The sequence below is a fragment of the Oryzias latipes genome, chromosome 18, assembly GCF_053564925.1.
Source record: "Oryzias latipes strain Hd-rR chromosome 18, Olatipes_Hd-rR_3.1".
NCBI lineage: Eukaryota > Metazoa > Chordata > Actinopteri > Beloniformes > Adrianichthyidae > Oryzias > Oryzias latipes.
In genome coordinates this window covers 30,885,332-30,910,544 of record NC_136254.1, presented here as the reverse complement: position 1 = coordinate 30,910,544, position 25,213 = coordinate 30,885,332, and the positions used below count along the sequence as shown (strand labels likewise).

Below are 25,213 nucleotides of genomic sequence, written 5' to 3'. Positions count from 1 at the left end.
TCTGACCATTGGAAATTTGATCACAGAGGGGAAATGATTGTTTGCGGAATTCCATAACACCAAATATTTTATATACAGTGATCCCTTGATTATCGCGGGGGTTACGTTCCAAATAGAACCCGTGATAAGCAAAACCCGTGAAGTAGAAACCTTTATTTTTTTTACAATTATTATACATAGAAATACACTATTATACATTGAAAAGAAAGAACAAACCATTTAACAGGCTAAATCAATTGTTTTTTTAAAGAATAAAAGTACTTTAGAAACGTTTTTTCAACAAATAACTTCTGTAGTGTGCTGTCAAATAATAATTCCAATCATCGATAAGAACAGAAGGCTTTAAATTGCGGAGATTAGCCCCGCCCACCGCGACCCGAGTGGATTAAACGGAAGAAAATTTAAAATGATTATGAAAAAAATAAAAAAGTACAGTGGGACAGATAGTGACACCGGTCTTCTTTTCACTGCTCTTCATACTGAGCCGCTGCATCCTCTGCAGCGTTTTTTCCTTTTGAAGCCCGCGGAGCAGCTGCAGGTGTGTTTGTTCGGGAGAGGAACATAGTGATAGGCAGTTGTTGTCGCTCTTTTTTCTTCTTTGCTAAAGATCCTTATACACCGACATGCCACCATCGATTATGTTGGAGAACTGTAATGAACGGCTCATCAAAGGGTCCCATTCTTGAGCTACTCGCTGAGTGACTTTTTAGCCAATCAGAATGCAGAACACAATGCACAATCCAAATCCGTGAAGTAGCGAAACCGTGAAAAGTAAACCGTGATATAGCAAGGGATCACTGTATTGAGATAGAGCACTGAAAGACAACATCGACATTTCGCATCAAGGCCTCACCAATTAAAAATGGGAGACATGTATGTATGAATAAGAAAACAAAAAAAGAGGCCCCCTACCTGTTGGCCTGGCCCTGCTAGTCTGGTGTGTGAAGGCCACGGGCCGAATGCGCGTTCACGAAACAGCGTGTTGTGCGTGTGAATGTACCATAACAGTTTTACCGCGTCAGGGTGGACATTTTATGGCTCGGCTGCTGAGATTCCTCTACAGAGGATGGTCCATCTGTCATCCAATCCTGGAGAAGCTATGAGGAGTTTCTGTCTGCAGAGTCCTTCTGTTTTCTCAGATGTTCCTGTCCCGCTGAAAACCAAAGCAATGTTGATGTGCGTCTGTCCGTTTCAATGGTGTTCTGTTGATCATGTGTTTTAATGCCTTAAAATGGCTCTTTTTAAATACGTGTGTTGTAACGGTGGCTAACGCTAAGCTGCTAACCTGAACGTGTTTTTAATGTGCATGTTTTCTTGTAGCTTGCAGATGGAGCCAGTTCAGCTATCATTAACCTTTCGAGCTCTAGTTCCAGCCTTCATGTAGGTAACCAGCTCATCTTATAACACATTTCATCCACTCAAATGTTGACCTGTGTGTGTGTGTGTGTGTGTGTGCAACGGCTTCAATACTGACCCCCACTCATTCATCCATCTTCCAAACCAACCTAATCCCTCTCATGACGTTGCTGGAGCCTATCCCAGACACTGTTGGGTGTCGGTGGGTTTTACTCCTTACGTCCATTACAGGACGTCACAACATCCTTCATCTTAGTTCAGATTCAGCAAAATGTAGTACAGGGCTGCTCACTCTGGCAACACAAGAGTGGTTTTCATTAAAGGGAATGGCGGCATGCACCGTTGTTTTCAAGAGGACCAACTGTTGGTTCTTTTAGGTGCGACAGGTCAGACCCACGTTTAGGAATGAAGTGGGCTTTGAGTAGTCTGCTCCAGCAGCAAGGACAAGAAACTGTATTTTTTATTTTTTCCTGGTTCCCGTTCAGAATAAAAGATGAGAAAAATATAAAGCTCAGGAGTTGATGACATCATGAACAGGTTTCTGCTTGGTTGACCGAAAGCAAATTCTTCAAATTTCAGTTATTTGCGTGGCCTAATGTTCACAGAAGTGTCTTCTGTCCAAAACGCGCTGTTGCCAGACCGCCGCGCCACGCCTGATGCTCAAATCGCGCCGCAGGACCTCTTATTGGATTTAGGTGCATTGACTTAACATTAAAACTGGCCGCCTCCAACACAGGGATCCTGTTTGGTGTGATCGTAGCTTTAGTGTGATGAGCAGGTTAAATGTCCTATTGTCCCGGCATGATGTCAGACGGTCCCCACAAGTATACAAAGATGAGAGCACACACACACATTTATTGTGGTTGTAATGTCGTTGCTTTTAACCTTCATTATCACAATTCTTAACCCCAAAATGTCAACGACTTTAAATCTGCAGGGACCAGATGCCTCTTTAACGGCAAATGTCCTCACATCCACATGAAGACAGATACAGACTCATGTGTAACAGTCGTAATTGGGCCTGATTTCTTGCCGTCCAAACATAGATATTTGTTTTATTAAGGGTGATGTATTTAAAGCAGCCAAATTAAAGGCTCAGCTTTCCGTTCACCGGGGCCAAGGTCAACAGCTGCTAAAGATCCTCAGTCACCCAAATGGAGAGATGTGTAACTGAGAAAGGGTTAAGGTAGACTGAAGGAGAGAAATCAGAAAAGGTTTGAGGCAAAGGATGACAAAAGAGGGAGCCGGCCTCTCGTGGCACCAGAAAACCAAAGCTCACTTCCTAAATCCTGGCTCCTAATCTTTGGGTAGAAGTCAAAAGTGGATCAGGAGCGTACCTCTGATGATTACCAGCTTCTCGGGGCAGCTTCAGTCAGATTTGGTTTCAGAATCAGAAAGGTTTGGGCATGCAGGCTGTCAGCATCGCTGCGACTCCGCCGAACTTGAAGGCCGCGATCCAGTTTCGACATAAACGAGATCTAACGTAGCTCAGATGGGAAAGGAACACGGGGCGTCACATCTGATCGTCAGAAGGCGAGTCTGCTGACAGCTTTTGTCAGGGATCAAACCGGCCTCGCTGTTCTTGATACCGTGAGGTTACTGCGTTCTCAAATTAGTCAGGTCTCTTGAATTTAATGTGATATTTGAGACCGTTTTTTTTCTAGGTGATGGACTTTATATGAATACTTCCCCTTTCACGGCCGTATTTGTGGTGAACCTCTACTTAATTTCCATCCAAACCATTCGGCTTTCCTGCCAGCCACCTGCCACCTCGACTTAAAATCCTCCTTTAAGAAACGCTGCAGTTTGCCTCGGCCTCCATAAATCCTCCCTGGCTTCTCCACGACCAAGGAAACTAGCTGACATGGCTTTGTGTGCCGCATTGCATTGTGGCATTTCTGAGGGTTTATGAAACGTGCATCTACGGCCCTCTAATAACCAAAGAACAAGACGTCCAAATAGCTTCCCTAAATCATTGTTGTTTTGCTAATTTCAGCCACAAACTGATGCAAGCTGCCGCGGCGTTCGAGGGATGTACAGTCGCTCTGTTGCCAAGCGTTCGCTCAGCCAAACGAACAATCAAATTTAGGTGTTCGAATCTCTGAATTCAAGTGTATTAAATTGGATTGTGGGAGACCTGTTGACTGTACATGAGAACTGGACTGAGTGACCACTGGCTCCAAGAAGCCAAAATCCCATAGACTTCTATTGTGCAAGTACACTGACCAAAAATATAAACGCAACACTTTTGTTATTGCTCCCATTTTTTATGGTCTGAACTCAAAGATGTGAAACATTTTCCACATACACAAAATAACCAGTTCTCTGAAATATTGTTCACAAATCTGTCTAAATCTGTGATAGTGAGCACTTCCCCCTTGCCAAGACAATCCATCCCACCTCACAGGTGTGCCATATCAAGATGCTGATTAGATAGCATGATTATTGAACAGGTGTGCCTTAGACTGGCCTTACACTGGTTAAAGGCCACTCTGAAATCTTCAGTTTTGTTTTATTGAGGGGGTCAGGGGACTCAGACAACCAGTCAGTATCTGGTGTGACCACCATTTGCCTCATGAAGTGCGACACATCTCCTTTGCATAGAGTTGATCAGGTTGTCTATTGTGGCCTGTGGAATGTTGGTCCACTCTTCTTCAATGGCTGTGCGAAGTTGCTGGATATTGGCAGGAACTGGAACACGCTGTCCTATACGCCGATCCAGAGCATCCCAAACATGCTCAATGGGTGATGTGTCCGGTGAGTATGCTGGCCATGCAAGTACTGGGATGTTTTCAGCTTCCAAGAATTGTGTACAGATCCTTGCAACATGGGGCCGTGCATTATCATGAGGCAACATGAGGTGATGTTGTTGGATGTACGGCACAACAATGGGCCCCAGGATCTCGTCACGGTATCTCTGTGCATTCAAAATGCCATCGATGAAATGCACCTGTGTTCTTCGCCCATAACATATGCCTGCCCGTACCATAACCCCACCACCACTATGGGCTACTCGATCCACAACATTGACATCAGAAAACCGCTCACCCACACGACGCCACACACGCTGTCTGCCATCTGCCCTGAACAGTGTAAACCGGGATTCATCCGTGAAGAGAACACCTCTCCAACGTGCCAGACGCCATCGCATGTGAGCATTTGCCCACTCAAGTCGGTTACGATGACGAACTGGAGTGAGGTCGAGACCTCGATGAGTGCTCACTATCACAGATTTAGACAGATTTGTGAACAATATTTCAGAGAACTGCTTATTTTGTGTATGTGGAAAAAGTTTCACATCTTTGAGTTCATACCATAAAAAATGGGAGCAATAACAAAAGTGTTGCGTTTATTTTTTTGGTGAGTGTAATTTAAGCTATAAACTGACCAATGAGATGCCTCAATAGAAGTAGGTAGAGACTGCTGGCCCCCATGTCCAAAGTTCAAAACGTTTGACATATTTCATATGGCTGTCTTTCAACTGGTGATTGCGTTTGGCATAGAAACGTCAAGTCAGCCCGACTCGGACCAATCGTTGCTTACTGACAACGTCTGGCTCCAACATGGCGGGGTCCGTATTGTGAAGAAGTGACAACATTGTTTACTTTATTTCGTTGAAACTGGAATTAAACTATTTTTCATGGGTGATGTCACACTCACTCAGTCCAGTCCTCATACACAGTCAATAATAGGACCGTGTAAACAGACTACGGTGTGTTCAGTCCTTTAGAACTATACTTGAACTCAGTAATGTACAGCATGTAGGAAGAACTGGAACCCCTAGTAGGGTGGTAGACCTTTGGGACCAGGGTTTGACAAAGTCGTTAAAGCTGATGTTTTGTTGTTTTTTAGACATTTTAATGGTTTGAAATTAAGTTTTCTTTTCAGAAACTGCAAATGATCAGATCGACAGAAAAGCAAACTTTGAGTTAAAGAAATCGAGTCTGGGGGAATCCACAACCATCCAGAGATGTGGTACACATCATTTAAAGAAAGGCATTCAGAGGCAGCGTGATGGTAAAGCACAGATGGGAGCGTCTCATCTATCTACTGTCAGCCGGTGACAGCAAAGAGGTCTTTAATTAATTTGAAAATACAACAGATTCTTGCTTGAGGTTTGGTGCTCTGCCCTGAAACCACAATGGAGCAAATGACAATAACACACAAACCGCTCTGCGGAAATATGGACTCGGTCTTTCCACATTCTTCACATTGACCAATTTGTTTTTTGAGATGCTTTACAGAACGAGGTCAAAGGAATTCCCAGCAGATTTGAGTCAGAACGGCTGGATTTTTTAGGGAAATTAGTTTGATCGCAGAAGCGTGGCTTTTTGAAGAATTCCTCAATCCGGGTGCTGAGTTTTGTGAAGTGAAAGTTTCCATGTTAAATGCTTTATATCCTTTATCTGTGGTTTCTTCAGAGATCCGCAGATGAACTGTTGCTCCCCTCAGCTCAGAGGAGAAACCTGATGAAAAAAGACAATGTTTTCTTTAAAACCATCAACTGGATGCTTCCTTTTACATTAAAGGTGTCCACACGTTGTGTTTTAACCCAACAAAAAGGCCTTCAATCAACTCAAAAACCCAAACAAAGCGGTTTCTGAAGCTGTTTGGTGTCTTGCAGGTTAGTAAAACAATACACCCCACCCCCCCCAACAATCTGAGGAAGATTCTGCACAGAATTCTTTAAAAATTACCGGAAAAACAAACACAAAATCTGCCAAACATGGAATAGACTCATCACTACTATAGCAACAATAATGCCAGATGGTCAAGGTTTGTAACATTTCCGTACAAAATGAAATACAGATCCATTTCAGTTGGAATGGATTGAGTCCAACTGATGTTTTTGAATGTAAAAACACCAGAAAATGTACAGTTTAACACTTTAAACCTGAGATGTCGTAGGCAGCATCTCTTTGACATCTTTGACCGTAACGCGATTAACGTGAATTGGTTGAACCTTTATTTATCCAGGTAGGTCGATTGAGAACAATTTCTCATTTAGAAAGATGACCTGAGTTCTCAGCAACAACAAAAATTGAATGAAAGTGTAATGTAAGTTAAATGCACGTGAAAAATATCTTCACACATCAATATTTACAACGGAAGGTTTACAGGAAATGCAAAGTGACTGTTTCCAATCTTCTGGCTTTTATTTACCAACAAAGACCTAAATCTGCTTAGATCACCATCAAAAGCCAAAAGACGCACTTTTCTAGCTCACGCTTTCTTTAGTTTGCAGTGTATTTCATTTAAATTTAGAAACGTGCATGACTTTTTTCCAAAATTTCTGCCCTTGAAGTGGTCTGTCCGCCTTCCCAACAGCCCTGATTCACACCAGAGTTCACTTGCAAATGCACCCAAACAATTGTTTTCGAACGAAAGTCAGAATTGAGACGAGATTTGTTGAACTGTCTGAGATCTGGTTTTAAAAAATAATTAAATAACTTGCATGAACAGGATATAAATAGCTAAAACACTGGGTTCACACCGATATACTAAACCAGTTTTACACTATTACTATCAAAATGTGATGAGTCCATCTGGTCAAGTTTGGAACCTTTTCTTTGATCAACCTCTACCTGAGCTAATCAGATTACAGCTAATCATATTATATTACATTAATCATATCGTAAATATTGTCTTAGCACATTTAAGGTTCCCATTTATTGTGATTTTTGCCAACTTTTGCGATATGCATGTTGCACAACCCTTTCTGCACAACAATAGCAACATGACTCAGTCCATATAGTAATCTTGGCATCTCAGACTTAAAACACTACAAAGATTACTGCACGAACTTAGTCTGATGACTTATAATCTTTTTCCTTAATAATGGGATTTCTGTTGAAACGAAGGCTTCCCTTAATTATGTGTGATCATTAGATTTAGGTTCAAACTGTTGAACAAAGAACAATTTTATGCTTTTGCAGCAGTTTGTTTCCGTTTTTGGAGCTAGATCTCGTGGATCTCTTATGGAGGGGTACTTGCTTCTCTTTGGCTGCGGTTCTCTCGGTTCCACTCATTCTTTTGCTTTGATAGGCTTTCCCCACACAAAGCCATGATGGAGCGGCCCTCGTGTAAACACCGTCTGCGCCCTTGCTGCTGTTGGCAGTGCCAGCCTGCTTGGGTTAGCTCGGTTTTCCCCAGCGGGGGCCTAATGACAGGCTGCAAACCACACCGACACCCTGAACATACCGCTGCAGGCTGCCTGTGCCCTCATGTGCAGCCCGGGAAAATCCCTAAAGCGCGAGCGCCTCTAGAACGCTCCATCTGTTGGAGTCAGGAGCTGGACTTTGGTTCGTGGCACCCCTCTCATCAGCGTGCGGCACCAGGCGCTTCACGCCGGGGATGGGTGTGTCGGCCAAACGCCACGTGCTGCTCTGTTTTAAGCTGCTGTGGAAAAACGAGGAATTCCACATTTTTCTTCCATCGTCGTGCGTCTTTGGGAAGCAGGAGAATGGGGATTCCACACCAGCCCCAAACGGCGCTCTTATCGTTTATTCACGCCTTGGCGCTCACGCAGGAACAAAGGGCTGCGTGCGTCACACGTGCCTCCAACCCAGAAAGGGCCTGTCCCCTTTGCCGCATGTGCACGCCTGTGAGAAAATAATCAACCAGCGACCAGTTGCCAGCGTGAGCAGACTTTTAGTCGACTTGATGCATGAGACAGCTTCACACTTGAAACAATTCCATGACAGAGTTCCACTCTAAGCCTGTGGCACACGGCTCCAAAGATCACATCATATGAATCAAAATCCCTCCCATCCAAACCTCAACATTTCGAAACAAGGATCTATGTTCTCCCCTCAGTACAGAACTGCATTATGGGGCCTCGGCATGACTCATAACTGTAATAGTAAGACTTTAAGGGCCTTTATGCTCATGCCAGCAGTCGTTTTGGAATAGAGGGCTTGTTCCTTTCCTTTTTTATGGTGCATGCTCCTTTTTGGAATAAATCCCCCTCATATATGATGTTAAAAGTATTAAGAAAAGTGGAAAAAGGTACTTAGGACAGCCTTTAATGTGTGGTTACCTTCAGTTCTAGACCTACTTAATGTTTTTCCTGCTGTCTCTCTCTCTGATGCTGGCTGCAGAAGTTACAGTGGGTGAGTGAACCATGACTGTCACGCTGTGCTGGAGCGTTTTTGGGGAGACATGATCCACCTGACTGATGTTTGTCAAAACCAATGAAATATTATCAAGGATGAGCCTCATTTATGGATCTCTTTCCTTTCACGAAACTGTTGAGAACAATTCTCCGTTTCACTTTAACCCGTTCACACAGGAGCTTCAGCGCCGATATTGACATTCCTAAATTACCAAAACACTTCAACTGTTTATGCCATTCATTTAATTCCAACAGATTCTGAGGCAAAGAAAAGTAGCTTTTTGGGGACAAGCAACACTTTACAGCTGTAACGTTTGCAGTTTGCTAATATGCAACAATTTTCTTTTTTTAAATTTTACTAAAAATAAACACTTTAGTGATGTAAAGCTTGCAAAAATGCAACAATTTACTCTTTTAAACTTTGCTAGTATGCAAAATAATAACTTTTTTAAACTTTGCTAGTATGCAAAATAATTACTTTTGTAAACTTTGCTAGTATGCAAAATAATTACTTTTGTAAACTTTGCTAGTATGCAAAATAATTACTTTTTTAAACTTTGCTAATATGCAAAATAATTACTTTTGTAAACTTTGCTAGTATGCAAAATAATTACTTTTGTAAACTTTGCTAATATGCAAAATAATTACTTTTGTAAACTTTGCTAGTATGCAAAATAATTACTTTTTTAAACTTTGCTAATATGCAAAATAATTACTTTTGTAAACTTTGCTAGTATGCAAAATAATTACTTTTGTAAACTTTGCTAGTATGCAAAATAATTACTTTTTTAAACTTTGCTAATATGCAAAATAATTACTTTTGTAAACTTTGCTAGTATGCAAAATAATTACTTTTGTAAACTTTGCTAGTATGCAAAATAATTACTTTTTTAAACTTTGCTAATATGCAAAATAATTACTTTTGTAAACTTTGCTAGTATGCAAAATAATTACTTTTGTAAACTTTGCTAGTATGCAAAATAATTACTTTTGTAAACTTTGCTAGTATGCAAAATAATTACTTTTGTAAACTTTGCTAGTATGCAAAATAATTACTTTTTTAAACTTTGCTAATATGCAAAATAATTACTTTTGTAAACTTTGCTAGTATGCAAAATAATTACTTTTGTAAACTTTGCTAATATGCAAAATAATTACTTTTGTAAACTTTGCTAGTATGCAAAATAATTACTTTTTTAAACTTTGCTAATATGCAAAATAATTACTTTTGTAAACTTTACTAGTATGCAAAATAATTACTTTTGTAAACTTTGCTAATATGCAACACTAAAAAATGGTTCGATTCCCGGAGGGGAATGAACAATGATACTGGGGCAATTACCATATCAATGGCGAGCAATTAACATCACCCAGTGAGGGCCCTTGGGCAAGACCCTTAACGCTACTGCCTCCCGAGCGCGGCTCGGCTGCAGCCCACCACTTCCCCAGGGGATGGGTCAAATGCGGAGAAGAATTTCCCCATTGTGGGATAAACAAAGTTAATTATCAAAAAGTCACAGAAGTTCAAAACGTGTTATTCTGAAGTCCTGACTTTGGTCACACTTTTATACCCTAAAAACCTAAACTCACGTACAATAGCAGCAAATCAAGCGTTAAACTTCAGTATTCTAGTCGTCCTCTCAGAGTAATTGTACTCTCAGGCTGATTGAAGCTGCAGGAAATTTACATAGAGATGCTTTTTTCAGAAACAGAGGTGGGGAAAAGAGCCAAGAGCGTACCAGTAGTTATCCACTCCTCCACATAAGAACATATACGGTGACTTTGTTTTATATTGCGGCATAGATTTACCCACTTGGTGCCTCTCGCCGTTTCACTGTTGCTCCTTTCCATTGCCTCAGAATGCGCATATAGCATGACCTTAACGCCACAGAGCCACCAGAGACCGTTTTTACTCCCGTTGACGTGAGTTGGCTCCATCCATCTCGCTATGTGATCACTGGAAAAAGCTTGAAAAGTGGGTTATTACCGAATGGCACTGCTTCATCGGGCCAAACAGGAGTCAGCGTGGGACGTGGAGTTCATCTGCAGGGCAGGATTAATGAACAATCCAGTTTGGATATTTTCATTTAAACGTCTATATTTCTGAATTGTAATGTGTACCAATTGTTGAACTGAAACACACATTTGCTGAACTTTAATGCCTCACAGGCTGCTTCGGCGCTCCGCCACTTTGACTCTCATCTTGTGATCAACAGGGAGAAGAATCTGTGGATTGGTGGAGTAAATTCTACGCCTCCGTCGGAGACAAGAACAAGTGCGGGACTTACCTGGAGCAGGGCTTGGACACTCTGGAGGTAGGAGGCAGGCCTACAACTATCCAGTCCAGTCAAGTGAAGCCCTGAAATCGCAGCTTCTCACAACAAATCGTAAATGGTTATAGATTCAGTCATGAGCTCACCAACAGCGACCAGATCAATTGCTCATTAAAAGGTTTTTAGTGACATCTACGCAGCTAAATACCTTCAGCTCTCATTATGCTGATTCCTCTGTACATAAGGAAGATAAAAATGAAAAATATTGTTATATTCCATGTTTGTGTGTTCACTTTTACTTAAAAATGCAGTTTTATATTACAACATCTTCTGCAAACATAAGAAAAATATTGACCAGTCACAAAATGGACACAATTCAGTAAAGCAACACAAAAAATGAGCAGGAATTTTCTTTCATCACAACAGCTTTAATTATAAAGCAAGTTAGGAGGTTTGCTGAAACAATTTGATATTAAACAATTTATTTAAATTAAAAATCCAAACTAAATAGTTTTAGAATAACTGTCATGATTGAAATCTTATGTAACGGTATTAGTGAACCAAAGCTGGGTTTTGGTCTCACAATGAAAAGGTTCAGGTTCAAATCCCGGCTGGGGTCTTTTTGTGTGGAGTTTACATGTTCTCCTGGTACATCCAAGGGTTTTCTCCAGGCTCTCCGGTTTCCTCCCACAGCCCAAAGGCATGCTTCATAGGTTAATTGGTAAAACTGGCACCGTCTCCAGGTTGTATGCCAACTTTGCCCGACAGTAGGTAGGATAGGCTCCAGCGACCCCATCCCAAAAAGGATACGTCAAGCGGCATCAGTAGAATCCACAATGTTTATTTTCCCATAAGAAAGGATGCAAGATAATTTTCTCAAAGAAAATGGTTTGCATGATTCACATAAACTCAAAAATTACTCTGCTTAAAAATATTCCAAAATTCTAATGCATAGACTTCAATCAACTCCTAATACAGAGAGAATTTCCTTTGAGTTCATCATACAGCTTTCCATCCTAAGCTCTGTGATATCCACTGATCTAAAAGTTGCTTTTTAAAACAGCCTTCGATTTGAAAAAATATGCTATCTTCTTGACAGTGTAATGACTGGGGCTTGGTTGATAAAATCCATTATTTGATCTGAATTGCTCCAAGCTTAAAGGTTGATTTTCTTATTACTTTTCATTTACGGTGACCTAACACAAAGCAGCAGTAACTCCAAAGTCTGATTGCTTAACCCTTGTGCTATCTTAGATGACCCCACCCTTACATTGACGTGTTCTTCCTACCATGACAAAGGTGGATAAAGGTGGAAAGATTTCATGTAATCCATGGACACCAGTGAAGATCACAAATCATTGAAGAAAAAAGGTTCAGAGCACTGTCTAGTGGGTCTAGATGACCCAACTCCCAATGTTAAAGTGCCTAGGATAGCACAAGGGTTAATGCTAACATATAATGGAATTTCCCATCCAGAAACACCCAGTTATCTATCTATCTATCTATCTATCTATCTATCTATCTATCTATCTATCTATCTATCTATCTATCTATCTATCTATCTATCTATCTATCTATCTATCTATCTATCTATCTATCTATCTATCTATCTATCTATCTATCTATCTATCTATCTATCTATCTATCTATCTATCTATCTATCTATCTATCTATCTATCTATCTATCTATCTATCTATCTATCTATCTATCTATCTATCTATCTATCTATCAATCATCCGGTTCTAATCAGATCAAGTGCAGATTATTAATCAAGTCACAAAATGGAGAGCTTGTGTCAGAAGCTGCACAGCACATGTGAAACCATTATAATATATATGATAATGGACTAGTATAACAGTGATTGGTAACCTTACACTTCAGTTTTGTAGGCCTTATCATTGAATCGCAGCAATGTTGGATGTCTGCAGGAAGCTGCAGGGAAGTTCTCCATACTGTACTGTCCTCCATGGTCCATGTTCATCTCTGCTGATGGAAATTACTCAGAAATGAAATGGATGTTTTTAAATGGAAAATATGAATTTAGAACTTTATTGACTAAATTAGAGACATTTCTTATTGTTTTTTTTCTGATTTAAAGTCAATACGCTGCATTTCTAGGATTTTCACTAATGACTGTATGAACAATAAGAAAAGAAGGAAACGACAAAACTTCTTTTACCTTCATCCTCAACTTTTGAATCGCTCCTCGGATCGTCATCCTCTTCATCCTTTCAGGCGCCATCGTCATGACTCATATGAGATGAAGTTTTTCTTCAGGATCCCCGCAGTGGATGGAAGCAGTAAAAAGGTCGCCGTCTGATGTCAGCAAGGTCTGAACGGAGCGATGACATCAGCCGTCATTAACCTCGCTCTTTAGCCCGCTTCCCTCAGTCTGCCGCCATCCCAGGAGCCCCGTCTCCTCTGCCGTCGCCGCCCACGCCCTCCTCAACCCTAATCCCTGTTCTCTTGGTCCAAACACAGACCTTTCCTTCCACCGGGACTTGGCGCACACGTCACACGTCTCACTCTATTCTCAACAAAGTGATTAATCGTGTCGGGGCTTGGACCCCTGACCTCCGACCTTTCCCTCGGGATCATCGTGAATCGCTTTGGACGCTGTTCGTCAAGTCGATCCAAACCCGCTTTTGGTTCGCTCTGCGGTCATACGGGATGTTGTCCTGATGTCATCCTGTTTTTATTAAGTGAATTTAAAAGCTGAATAAATCATCGGAGCAGAGCTGAAACCAAACCGGCCAAGTTACAGATCCGTTTGGTGGAGAAGAAGTTCAGCATTAACTTCAATTTTCCAGAAGTCTCCCACAAATGTCAAGAAATTAGAAAAAGAAGCTGAGATGCAGTTGGAGTGAAATGGCCCAGCGGAGGACTATAACTGCCCCTCCAACAGTCATTGAGCCCCCCTTTTTCTAATGAAGGCTGTTAAATGGTTTCACCCAAACATGATGGAAACCCATGGAGGTGGTCTTTAAGCTTTTGCGACATGTCACCATTCTGGTCCAAATGAAGTTGACACTTGGACGGAAAAGAGTGGAATGACCAACGAGCCACCGAGCCCATCGCCTCACTCTTACCCGCCTGGTATGTTCCGCTCGTTTGTTTGACAAGCCCTCCACTCGGTTCTGCCACCGTCAGAGGAAATGATCCGGTGTTTCCAACCTTTCCAGCCTCCTTCACCTTTGTTCAACTGGTCCTTCAATCGAGTTTACCTTCATCTATGACTGGATGTGGGCTCTGAGCAGCAGACACGCCGTTTCCAGCTTCAAAAAGGAGTTTCGTTGGGTCTACAAAAGATTTCATTAACTTATTTTATACCTTTTAGTGCCCAGAATGAAGTTTCATGGGCAAAAAAAAAATCACAAATTATCGCCAAACAATCAAATCTGGGCTTTCACACACTGCTGCCAACTCTGCTATGAATGGAGGCGGAGCTACACTCAAGCCGCCCTCGGCAACGCATTTTCAAGTGGCTACGTCCAATGAGGAGTCTGCGCAGATGTCCATTTTAAACGTCCACGTTTAAAACTCTCAGGTTCACAGGTAGCTACGCAAGTTTTCATCACTCTTTTCGGGCTCTACGTACAAAATGGACGGCCATTGATCAGGAACCAGGTCAAACTTGACCAATCACAGACATTTATTTATATAGCACTTTTTACAGGTAAAAAAATACTTTAAAAAGTATAATTAAAAGGTAAAGAATAAAAAACATCTTAATTAAGATATGAGAAAGGTTAAAAACAAGTGAAAGGCAGTCAGAAGCAAAAGTTTGCTTAAAGCCGGTCTGGTAGGGACGTATGGATGGCGCCCCCTTTAATTGACGGAAGTACCAACCCTTTGAAAACTGATCATGGAAGAGAAATTAATAATTGTGGCTTATGTCTGGTCAGAATTCTAGGACACAAAGTCTTTATATATCGGAATAGAGCTGCGAAAGAAAAAAAAACCTGGAGCAAGATTCCCCAGATTTCCACCGCTTTGACATTTTGCACCATCTGTAGGTGGCGGACATGCACTACTAAACAGTAAGAAAAGGACAAGAAGAAGCCCCTCCCTGTTAGTCCAGTGTGAAAAGCATGGGCTGAACGTGTGTTCTTGAACCTGTGTCAAATGTCTGATGTGTACCGTATGTAGCTTGAGAATGTTGCTGTGCCTCAACACAAACCAGTTACACTCACAAATTGCATGGTAATTTATGACAACATTTACATTTAGAGATGAAATTAAGAAAATGTCAAGAGTATTAAGAGTTATAGTTAATGTTATATGTGTTGTCAGCAACGCCTAAATAACAAACACTCTTTCGCAAACCGCAAACACTTGACTGTTCAAACAAACGTGAATCGACTGATTCCGAAGCGGAATCGACTTTGGATCAATATCAACCACAAATAGGCATATTTGGTATCTTTGATCTTCAGGTGTACGACCGAGAGCTGGAGAGGGTTGAGGAGTTTGACGGTTTGTCCGATTTCTGTCAGACGTTCAAACTCTACAGAGGAAAGACTCAGGATGAAGGAGACGATCCGTCGGTGGTGGGGGAGTTCAAGGTAAACAAAATAAAGAGGGTTTTTTTACGTATTAAAAAAAATGTTGTTCATATGAGATTTTACACTCAATACATCAGATGAAGAAATTGCACTACAGAAAAAATATAAAAAATAAATTAGGATTAACAAGAAGATGTTTAGAAAAAGTATCAGATCAAGAACGATTATTCTGACCAATAGAATGTCTGAGTAATAACTGTTTATTTCTCCATAGAAGTCTATGAGATTTTGGTCAGGGGTGAAGGGGTCGCTCACTCCAGTTCTCATATACAGTTGATAATCTTAATGACTTATTTTTCTAACTTCTTCTACTTCAACCATCTGTGGGCTTTTTTTTTTGTGGCTGTAATCAGATTGGTTTTTCGTTATAAATTAAGTAAAGGGTAACGCCTGACGTGGGGTCCATGATCAGAAATTAACACATGACGCGGACGCAACTGTCCTCCGCTTCACGTCGGACGGTTCAGGCTTCCGCGTCGTCCTTTGATTTTCTGAAAATGGACGCATCATCCCTCTGACATCAGGGTCACTTACAGAAGAAATAAATATTTAATCATCTCTTTGTACTTTATTATTGTTATTATTCCAGGTTAAATCGCTTTTTCACAAAAAGCTGACTATTTGATGTGTGGTGTGGTGCGTAGTCATGGTACCCAACCTCGACCACAGCGGCAAAGGAAAGCGATATATATGCCAACTGTCATAACAGGTCAAATAAAGCATCGGTTCAGATTCTTTTTTAAGCGTTTTTTATCACTGCGCTATATCACTTTTTAATCCACACCCTGCAGCCAATCAGAATCGAGTTTTACCCTGGATCATGGTATAAGTTGTAAGATGCTGCTGACTATGCTACTGACTGCTGACGCTGTGGCATCGACCAATAACCGGGTCGATGCAAGACGTGCTGTAGTGTCGTCAGGGCGAAGCATAACCCATGCTGTGTTCAAACTGAAGATGTCTCTACAGATGTGCAGTCAGCTGCATTTCCACAGTTTGCTTGAACTGGGACCAGGAGTTTCTTCTCGTGCTACGTCCACACTGGGCTTGGAGAGACACACTCAAACAAGCACTTTCAATGAAAAGTCTATGTAAACGCTACTGGGTGTCAAAGTCTCACGACAGAATAGTGTTGTTTTTTATTATGCTAATCTAATTTTTTTTATCTTTTTGATTTGATTTTAATTTGATTTGATGTATTGATTTATTTCAAGCATTGTAGTCAAAGCAATAAAGAATTTACACATATTTATCAAACTCATTACAGAAATGATGAAATGCATAGTTTAAAAAGACAGAAAATAAAACAAAACATAAAAGTCACTTTAATCACATTTTGCTTAATTAAATACAGTGATCATTAACTAAAGTATAAGTAGAGCTTGATTTATTGCCTAAAAAGGAGCAGGAAGAAGCGAGTTTATATAATCCCACCCCTACTAGTTAATTCATTTGATAGTTTTACAGTTTTTGTAAACCGGTTCTGATCCGAAAGATTCTTTTCAAGTAACAAAATGATTGGATATCTTCGGAAAACATTCATTCATGATTTCAGTAAACAGTATCTGTAACCAATATGTAATAATCATTGATTATTATCAGAACACATTATCACAATAAACCAGTAATTATTGCTACACATTGCAGATCAAGTAAAGAAAATCAATAGCTTATTGATTGTAATCAATATTGCACATTACAATGTAATACTCATTGATTGTAATTAAAAGAGCTTTGATTATTTCACCACAATCACGTTTACACATTTTTGGAAATCTAGATTCTAGAACTATTGTGGTGTTTTCAAATATAAATCAAGGATCCAACTGTTTACTGACAACGCGTCTTGTTGTCGCAGAGAAGATTCACACTGGCCGCATCGACTCATGTTCAAGCGGCCATTTTTTAATGAAATGTCCACGTAAACGCACCTAAGCCAGCGTTTTGGGCTCCTGCTTCCAGACCCCCTCGCATTCACGTGTCGCTAAGTGAGTTCTTAAGTCGGGTTTGGGGCTGTACTCACAAAACAGACGTTCATTGAATGTATGCTGGAAGTTCGACCAGTTGAACGAAACCGCTGACTATGATTCGGTGGTGACATTTGGATGGCATCCTTTTCAAACACTGAAGTGCCAACCATTGAAAGCGTGATCACGAGGGCTAAACTAACAATTGCAGTTTTTCACGTATCGCAACAGAGCTGTGAAAGAGAAGGTCCGGAGAGAAATTTGCACCGCCTTGGCATTTCACACCAGGCCTCTTCCAACTTTGGACAATGCCCTAGTATCAGTTAGCCACAGTCCAGTGTTAACACCATTAGCTAAAAGCGCTTTCAAAACCATGTTTGGCCCGTTATTGAACTTGCCATACATGCCCAGTGTGTACGTAGCATTAGATGTTCGTTCTTGTTGGAGAATCTCACAGAAAAATTCCTGAAACGATGCATCCTGTTTACAGATTTTTTTTTTGAGAGACGCAAAAACACACAGCTAATACATTCTGATCAAAAGTCATTGATCGCTGGGATTTTACCTGAAGTGTTTTTACTTTAAAAACCCTTTGAAGTTTTTTGATGAATTGAAACCTTCTCTCTAGGGTATGTTCAAGATCTACCCCCTGTCTGATGACCCCGCGGCTCCCGCCCCCCCCAGACAGTTCAAGAAGCTTCCTCCAAATGGCATCGAGGACTGTTTGGTGCGAGTCTACATCATCCAAGCCAACGGACTGCAGCCCAAAGACCCTAACGGAAAGGTTCGGACTGCACGTCAGGAGACGCAAAAAAAACCCCACCAGAAATCAAAAGTTACACTTCTTGAATGAAAGCCAAAAAAAGTAGTTAAAACAAGTTTGTGTCATTGTTTTATCAGTGTGACCCCTACGTGAAGATCAGTTTGGGGAAGAAGACCATCAGCGATCATGAAAACTACATCCCCTGCACACTGGACCCCGTCTTTGGAAAGTATGTTACAGCCAGGATTTCTAATTGAGACCAATTTGAGAGCAGTATGTTTCTACACTCAACTGTAGTCAGAAACCAGTAAATCCAGTATCAGGGGGGACACTCTACCACAAGGCCACTAAGTAAAGTTAAGGGGCAATTCTGCCTCTCAGAAATTAAGGAGGTGAGGTGGTTTTGAGTTAGGAGCATGTACAACTAGGAATGGGTACCGTAACTCAGTGCCAATACAGTATATGGCACTACCGGTACCTTGCATAAACAAGGACTTTGGTCATTCGCGCCATCACTTGTATTCTATTCAGTTTTGCTGTAAAATTCTAGCAAATCATTTTGCCTTTCTGGCGATTGTGGGCAGACTCATGTTAGAATGGGTGGGGCCAAAGGGGGGGGGCGGAGCTTCAGAAGCTGAAGGTATTTGTCTGTACTACACAGCAAAAGATTCTGACTCCGTGACCTGATGGTCAAGAGGGACAGGTACAACACTCCGAAAAAAGGGGGTTGTCATGGCGATGAGCGGTGAAGTTTGCGTTTACTCCTGGGTGTGCAAAAACGGATATGCAGCGCTGCAGTGCAGACTGTCAGAAAGAAGGAATTAAAGACATTCAAGTGCTCTCCTACTACGTCACGCTTGAATGTTTTGGGAAACCATTGGCATGTTGGCATGTCAGAAGCAGTGGTGCCATACGATTTTTTTTTGTGTGCGAATAATTAATCGTAACCAGTAATTCATTAATCTAACTGATCCATTTTTAATCAAACCTAATAATCGTTATAAAAAACCTAATTTTGAGGTGTTTTCATATACATTCATCACACTCTGGCACAGTAAAAGATCCGAATACTACAAAAAAACGTTTTTTTCCTGATATTAAACCCTTTCAACCTTTGCTTTTACACTAACAAGGGGGGGTTTCCACATACCCCAATAATAGATGGTAAAGAACACCTAATAGTTGGTGCGTTGAGGCTTTGTTTGGGTTGTGTGAAGAACTACAAAGTCGCACGTTAATGACATCACAGCAACCGCACGGCACGTGCCGTGTGCAGTGACCGTTGACTGTCAGGCACGGATACTAAGACGTGCACTGAGAGCGATATAAAACACGTCTTTTAGCCAAGTTCAAATAAAACGTTCATGCAACTGCATACTTGGACCCCTGTTTTTTATACTCGAGAACACAACAATAATAGAAAGGTGCACTTTAGAGCCTTCATTTCTTTTTAAAAAACAACAGGAATAATCTGACTGATGGACTCACCGCTGACTCTTCTGTCTCACTTAATGCGCCTCACAGTTTGGTGCGCCATGCGCTTGACAATTGACCATTCATTGATGGTGTGCCTTCAAAAACAGGTGCACCCCTTATATATGATATAACCAGGAGGAGGCATAATGGCAGGGCCTGGTCATACAGAAGAGATCCGTGTGCTGTCCTTTGAAGAAAGAAAGAGGTGTAGAAAGGCCTTTGAGATGTTTGTAGACTCCAGTAAAAAGACACAAATCTGGGAGATCAAACAGATGAAAACATAATTATTTCTAAAATTAAAAGATAAAGTTTCGTTTATTTGGTCTAAAACCTAACAGATGATTAGAGTCAAATTTCCAATAGTGTTTATTTGTTTGAAACATCTTTGAAGTTTTGTTCCTTTGATGATGAATTTTAACAACTTTATTCTTCATTTCTTTGGGCTAAACAGCATGAAGCTCCTAAATACACTTTTGGGTATTGATCAGAAATAAACAAGACAATCCTCAGGTTCTTATATCTCCTGGTTAAACCAGCTAGAAAATAATGAATAAAAAAAAATACTTTTTTAAATGTATCTTTGCAGATATAGTAGGTTTTTGATGACCATCCGGGGGATGTTTGTCCCTTCTGCAGCCCAACGACAGCATTTGATCTACCTGTGCTGTTAGCGGCAGGCTCTTGACAGGTTTCTGCTGAGCGCTTTCAAATTTCTGCACCTCGTCTCCTGGTTTCCTGCCAGTAGGGGTCACTGCACGCAAACCAATGGGAGTTCAGGGGCCAAGGGCAGAGTCTGACTGCAGGCTGCTCTGAATGATCCACCAGAGTTTCCCTTCAGTTTTCACAGCTGTGCTTCAAATGTTTGAATGATGAAAGATGGGAAAACAAAAGCAGCATCCATCAAAATGAAACGAAACTGTTGGGTTGTCATCTGGAGTGAAGTTTCACCTCCTGACGGTTTTTCCTTCAGGATGTTTGAGCTCAGCTGTTCTCTCCCTCTGGAGAAGGACCTTCGTGTCACGCTGTACGACCACGACCTTTTGAGCAAAGACGAGAAGATTGGAGAGACCGTCATTGACCTGGAAAACCGCCTCCTGTCTAAGTACGGAGCCACGTGCGGCCTCCCGCGGTCCTACTGTGTGTAAGTGGACACACGTACCCAGCAGTGTCCGTTGTTGTGTCGGTGGGTGATGTTCTGATGTCGTTTTTTCCTCTGGTTGTCTGTCAGATCTGGGGTTAACCAGTGGCGGGACCAGCTGACACCCAGACAGCTGCTGGCTCGACTGTGCGAACGCAGAAACCTTCGTAAACCGGTTTATGACGACAACGGCGTGCGTTTCAGAGGACTACGATACACGGCCGCAGACCTGGGTGAGTCCTGAATGAAGAAGATAACACTTGACGCAAGTGCTGCCTGTCAGCTTCAAGTGTTTTAAAATGGCACAAAGCCGCTTTTCTGCATGTCAGAATCAGCTGACTTACACTGATTGCGTATTTGGTCCAAGAGTTACACATCATGTGTTATTTAGGCGTCACCACCAACATCTCCAGTGTCAAAACCAGGGTTTGGATGTACGGCTCCACTGCTGCTGCCACCTTCTGAAGAAACCTACACTAGATTTTTTTAATCAAGTGTATTGGTGGATTTAACCAACAGTGCTGGGGGGCTGTTTTTTAAATCTTTTTTTGACACTGATTTGAATTAACCGCGGGCCACAAATGGCTCTTGAGGCAAACTTTGGACATGCCTCTCTCCTGACCAGTGCAGAAGCGGTAGCCTATGCGAGCGACCCTAACATGATTGACAGGATCACGACACAAACGACCACATAAGAGTTAAGAATTCGCCCCGGTACAACTCAAACTGTCAGTTTTAACCAGTGGCTGGTTGGTTGGAAACCTAATCTTGGTGTGTGGATTCTATTGGGGGAAAAACTATTTAACATAAATAAACTTTAAAGTTCCCAATCCACATCGTGGTTTTATGAGGCGAAAGCGAAATTTGTTAAACGACTGTAAAAATCGTGCCTAATAGTTTAATAAGGAACTAATAAAACATCTTGATGTCTAAATCTATACAGTAGTATTATATCAGGTGACCACTTTAATCTAAATATTTTCCTTTTCTGGATAATTCGGATGTCCGTCAAGACTTCCCACCCCTGGAGCAACATTGATGATTGACGGGAGTCCTCCCTCTAACATCGCAAAAGAGTCTGATTATTAAGACAAATCATGCATAGACTTACATTATCCAGAACTGTTCTTATCTTAGCAGAAAATAAATGAACCTGTCCCATTCCAGCCATATCTCTTCTCATTTTCCTTTCATTGCAATGAGACAATTTTCTTCCTTCTTTAATTCCATCTGTTTGTTCTTGTTTTCACCGTCTCCAACTTTGGATCGTCTGTATCTCATTATCTACATCCCCGTTTCTTTGTTGTCTCAGTGATAACAAACATGTTGTCTATTGCCAAAGTGGAGCTGATTTCCCCACTTTTGACAACGTTAAGTAAAACTTCAATCCATTTAATACTTTAAAGATTATCTTAGTTTATTTCCTGAGAGTCTGTGTGTTTTCAGCATCAGAAAACTCAGTCTTTGGAACAAACACCAACAGAAAACAAAGCCGTCAAGGTGAAGATAGATATGAGTGAGGTCACACTTGTTTTTCAAATTTTAGATGTCAGGTGGAAAATAATGCGCTCTAAGAAAATAACACAACTGATTAAAAATATTACTTTCACTTCCGAAGTTGTCAAAATTTGAAAATTTAGGAAATAAAAACACAAAAAATATAGGGCAACAAGGCTGCGCATGTGTTTTTTTTTGGTTTAAGTGTAACTGGGTGGCGTTCCCTTCTGTACTTTTCATTGTGTTCTAGTGCTGAGACGACTCTGGGTTGTTGTCAATGGCTCTTTTTCTCTGTTTGACCAAAAAATAATACAGTCACCAGCCGCCCTGACTTTGGTCTACATTTTTTTCCTTTTCACAAAATAACAATAATAAAAGAAAAGTTTGTTGGTGCGGACTAAATCCCCAATATTTGGTCCGGATCGAGCGCTGAACCTCGAATTAGGTCTGTATTCAAATTGCAATCTACAGGATATTTCTGTTTCAAACCAAAGCTTTTAAACAAAGCCTCATGACTAAATATCTCTTCAGTCATTGGCCAAGAATTAGGAGGGCAGGGCAAAGTAACCAGACAAAGAATATTGGAAGTCCTGTGCTCTGCCAGGATAGTTCACTTATTCAAACTTTATATTTTGCTGACCAATTTTGAACGTCTGTGTTAACATCAGGTACAACACGTTTTAATTTCTACTTTGGTACGGTGGAGGCAACAATTTAACAAAAAATAAGAGTTAAAAGAGGACACAAAGGCTAGCAAGTCTCCCCCCCTAGCGAAGGCCCGGATCATCCTGCGTTGATGCTCATCGGCGCCATGCTACATAAATGTGGGGAGTTCAAATACCATCGGACAGACTGATAGACATACAGGTACCAGTGTTGACAAAATAACTATTTGCAATGAATTTGGTGGTATGGAACCACTCAAAACAAAACATGTTGTTGCACAGAGTTTTACTTTTTAACTCTGGACTCAATCTGAAACCAGCCTCCACTGGTTATTTAAAGAACAGGAGCACTTGGTTGGCTTTAAATTTGCAGAGAAGTAAGTAGGGCCTTGGTTGGACTCCATCGTTGGGTGCTACCAAAGTCTAAAAAAATGGGATTTCCTGCATTTCTGCTTGATACTCCGCATTGGTACTTGGATTGGAGTTGAACCACCAAATAATCTCCTGATGCAGCTCAAGGTTCCCCAAAGGTTTCAAAAGCATTGACCAAACTTCATGTGTGTGACATTAGGGACTCTTTTAATACAAAAACGTAGATCCTGGTTTATCTCCCTGGTAAACGTCCCATCTATGGCGGGTAACTTTGAGCCGGAAGGACTGTTGTGTAATTTGCACCAACTGAAGGCGGCCTTGGATTGAGCGGTTCTCTTCACCATGAGCTCATTTGTTGGGATTTACCCGATACCAGTGTTGATACTACAAACTGCAGCAGATTAATGAAAAATCCTTGAAATGTTTGGACTAAAAACAAACTTCCAACCCAGCGTGGTGCTGCTCCATTAGGTCATAACGCAGCACTCACCTTCACATTAATGTGTTCATTCATTTTCCAGGCTCTCTTTGTTCCGCTCCATCTGCACATTAACTCCCCTATGGCTAAAGAGATGCCCTCAATCTGCATATCTGATGCTGTGAAGTCTTCATCTCAGTCTTACCTTTTAAACCTTTGCTCCACCTCCTCCTGCCAGAAGTTTCTGCTGGAGTTGCTCCAACCGTCACTTGTTTCCCTCCATTAAACGTCTTGGCTTTCATACGGAAGCAACCGTCCATAAAACCATTTCGGTATACTTTAGTGAATGTCGACATCCCGACTCAAAGTCTGACCCACAGCAAGGCCGAGTTTTAAAGCCTGTTAACCAAATCTAGATGATGGAAGACCGAAGAAGTGGGAAGTCTGTATGTTTGAAAAAAAAACAGTAAGAGAACAAGACAAAAAAAGTCTTCTCCAATTACTGATCCAGAGGTTTGTCACTTCATTGAGGGTTCATTGATTTAGTTATATTTATTTAGCACTGTTTTACAATCAATGTTAAATTAAAGCAAAATTCCGTTTTATAGGAAAACGATTTACAGGATTTAAAAATTGCAAAGAACTTTCAGAAGTATATATTTTTTTCTTCTTTAACTTGTTCTGTCCAACAGCTGAGCAAACAGATTAGGGCTGAAGGCCTTTTGTGTTGGACAGGTTTTACTTTCACAAAAAGAGGTTAAATACAGCATTTATCATAAATTCCCCCTCTGAGTTGTGGGTGGAGCTGTTGGCGGAGAAGTAAGCCTCTGCCGATTTCCCATCATCTCTTAGTCTACACTCTCTTCCGCTAGCTTACAGCGCCTCACGGCCCCAAGCTAACATTAGCGGTGCACCAAAAATGGCGAGCAACATCAGACCTATCCAGCTGTACACTTTTGAGTCAGATGTTGTTTTTAATTGTTCGTTTTAGCTTTTAAGGCAGAAAATGTTCACATCTATCAGGGGACGACAGATGAGGAGGAGCGGCGGGACTGATTCTGGCTCATTGCGGTGATGCTTAGAGTGTTGACTGTCTGAGAAATGAATACCATTGAAATTTGAAGTTAACTTTTAAAGGCAACAATAAAACACAAATTCACAGATGATTTGTGATGCCTGTACTTAGTTACTTAGTTCCTTTTGTTGGTAACACAAAAATATCTGTCTGATGTTTAGCATTAAACTCAAAAGGATCATCAGTAGCAAACATAAAAGAAAGAATGAAATGTTTCAAGTAAAATCATTTCTAATGATAAGGTAATCAGAGTGATGTTGATTTCAATTAACGTTTGTGCAAAAATAAATCTTGTTCATTTTTTCATCAGTGATTACGGATTTGCAGAAAGAGTTACACAGATAGGCTCCAGCAACCCCGTGACCCCAAAAGGGAGGAAGTGGGTTTAGAAGATGGATGGGTGGATGTCCAGTTATGGTTCCTCTTATAATTCTTTTATGATCAAATAGTCCACAGTAAAGAGATTAAGCACCAATGTTTGTAGATTTGCTGAATGTGGACTCACTGATGTGCATTGCTGTCTATCTAGTCAA

General features: G+C 41.0%; 1 protein-coding gene across 7 annotated transcripts in view; it reads left to right on the top strand.

Moving 5' to 3' along the window:
* The window catches only part of dysf (dysferlin, limb girdle muscular dystrophy 2B (autosomal recessive)), a 110,081-nt gene that overhangs the window by 65,820 nt on the left and 19,048 nt on the right, over positions 1–25,213 (top strand). For 4 of the 7 annotated variants that reach the window (XM_078935739.1, XM_020711503.3, XM_078935740.1 and 1 more), the window contains 7 exons: positions 1,321–1,380; positions 10,687–10,785; positions 15,181–15,309; positions 17,905–18,060; positions 18,177–18,268; positions 20,486–20,656; positions 20,744–20,886. In XM_078935739.1, coding sequence (XP_078791865.1) covers positions 1,321–1,380; positions 10,687–10,785; positions 15,181–15,309; positions 17,905–18,060; positions 18,177–18,268; positions 20,486–20,656; positions 20,744–20,886 — 850 coding nt within the window. The remainder of the gene's footprint in view (positions 1–1,320; positions 1,381–10,686; positions 10,786–15,180; positions 15,310–17,904; positions 18,061–18,176; positions 18,269–20,485; positions 20,657–20,743; positions 20,887–25,213) is intronic. The other 3 variants (XM_011487299.4, XM_078935742.1, XM_020711506.3) reach the window with 1 other exon arrangement.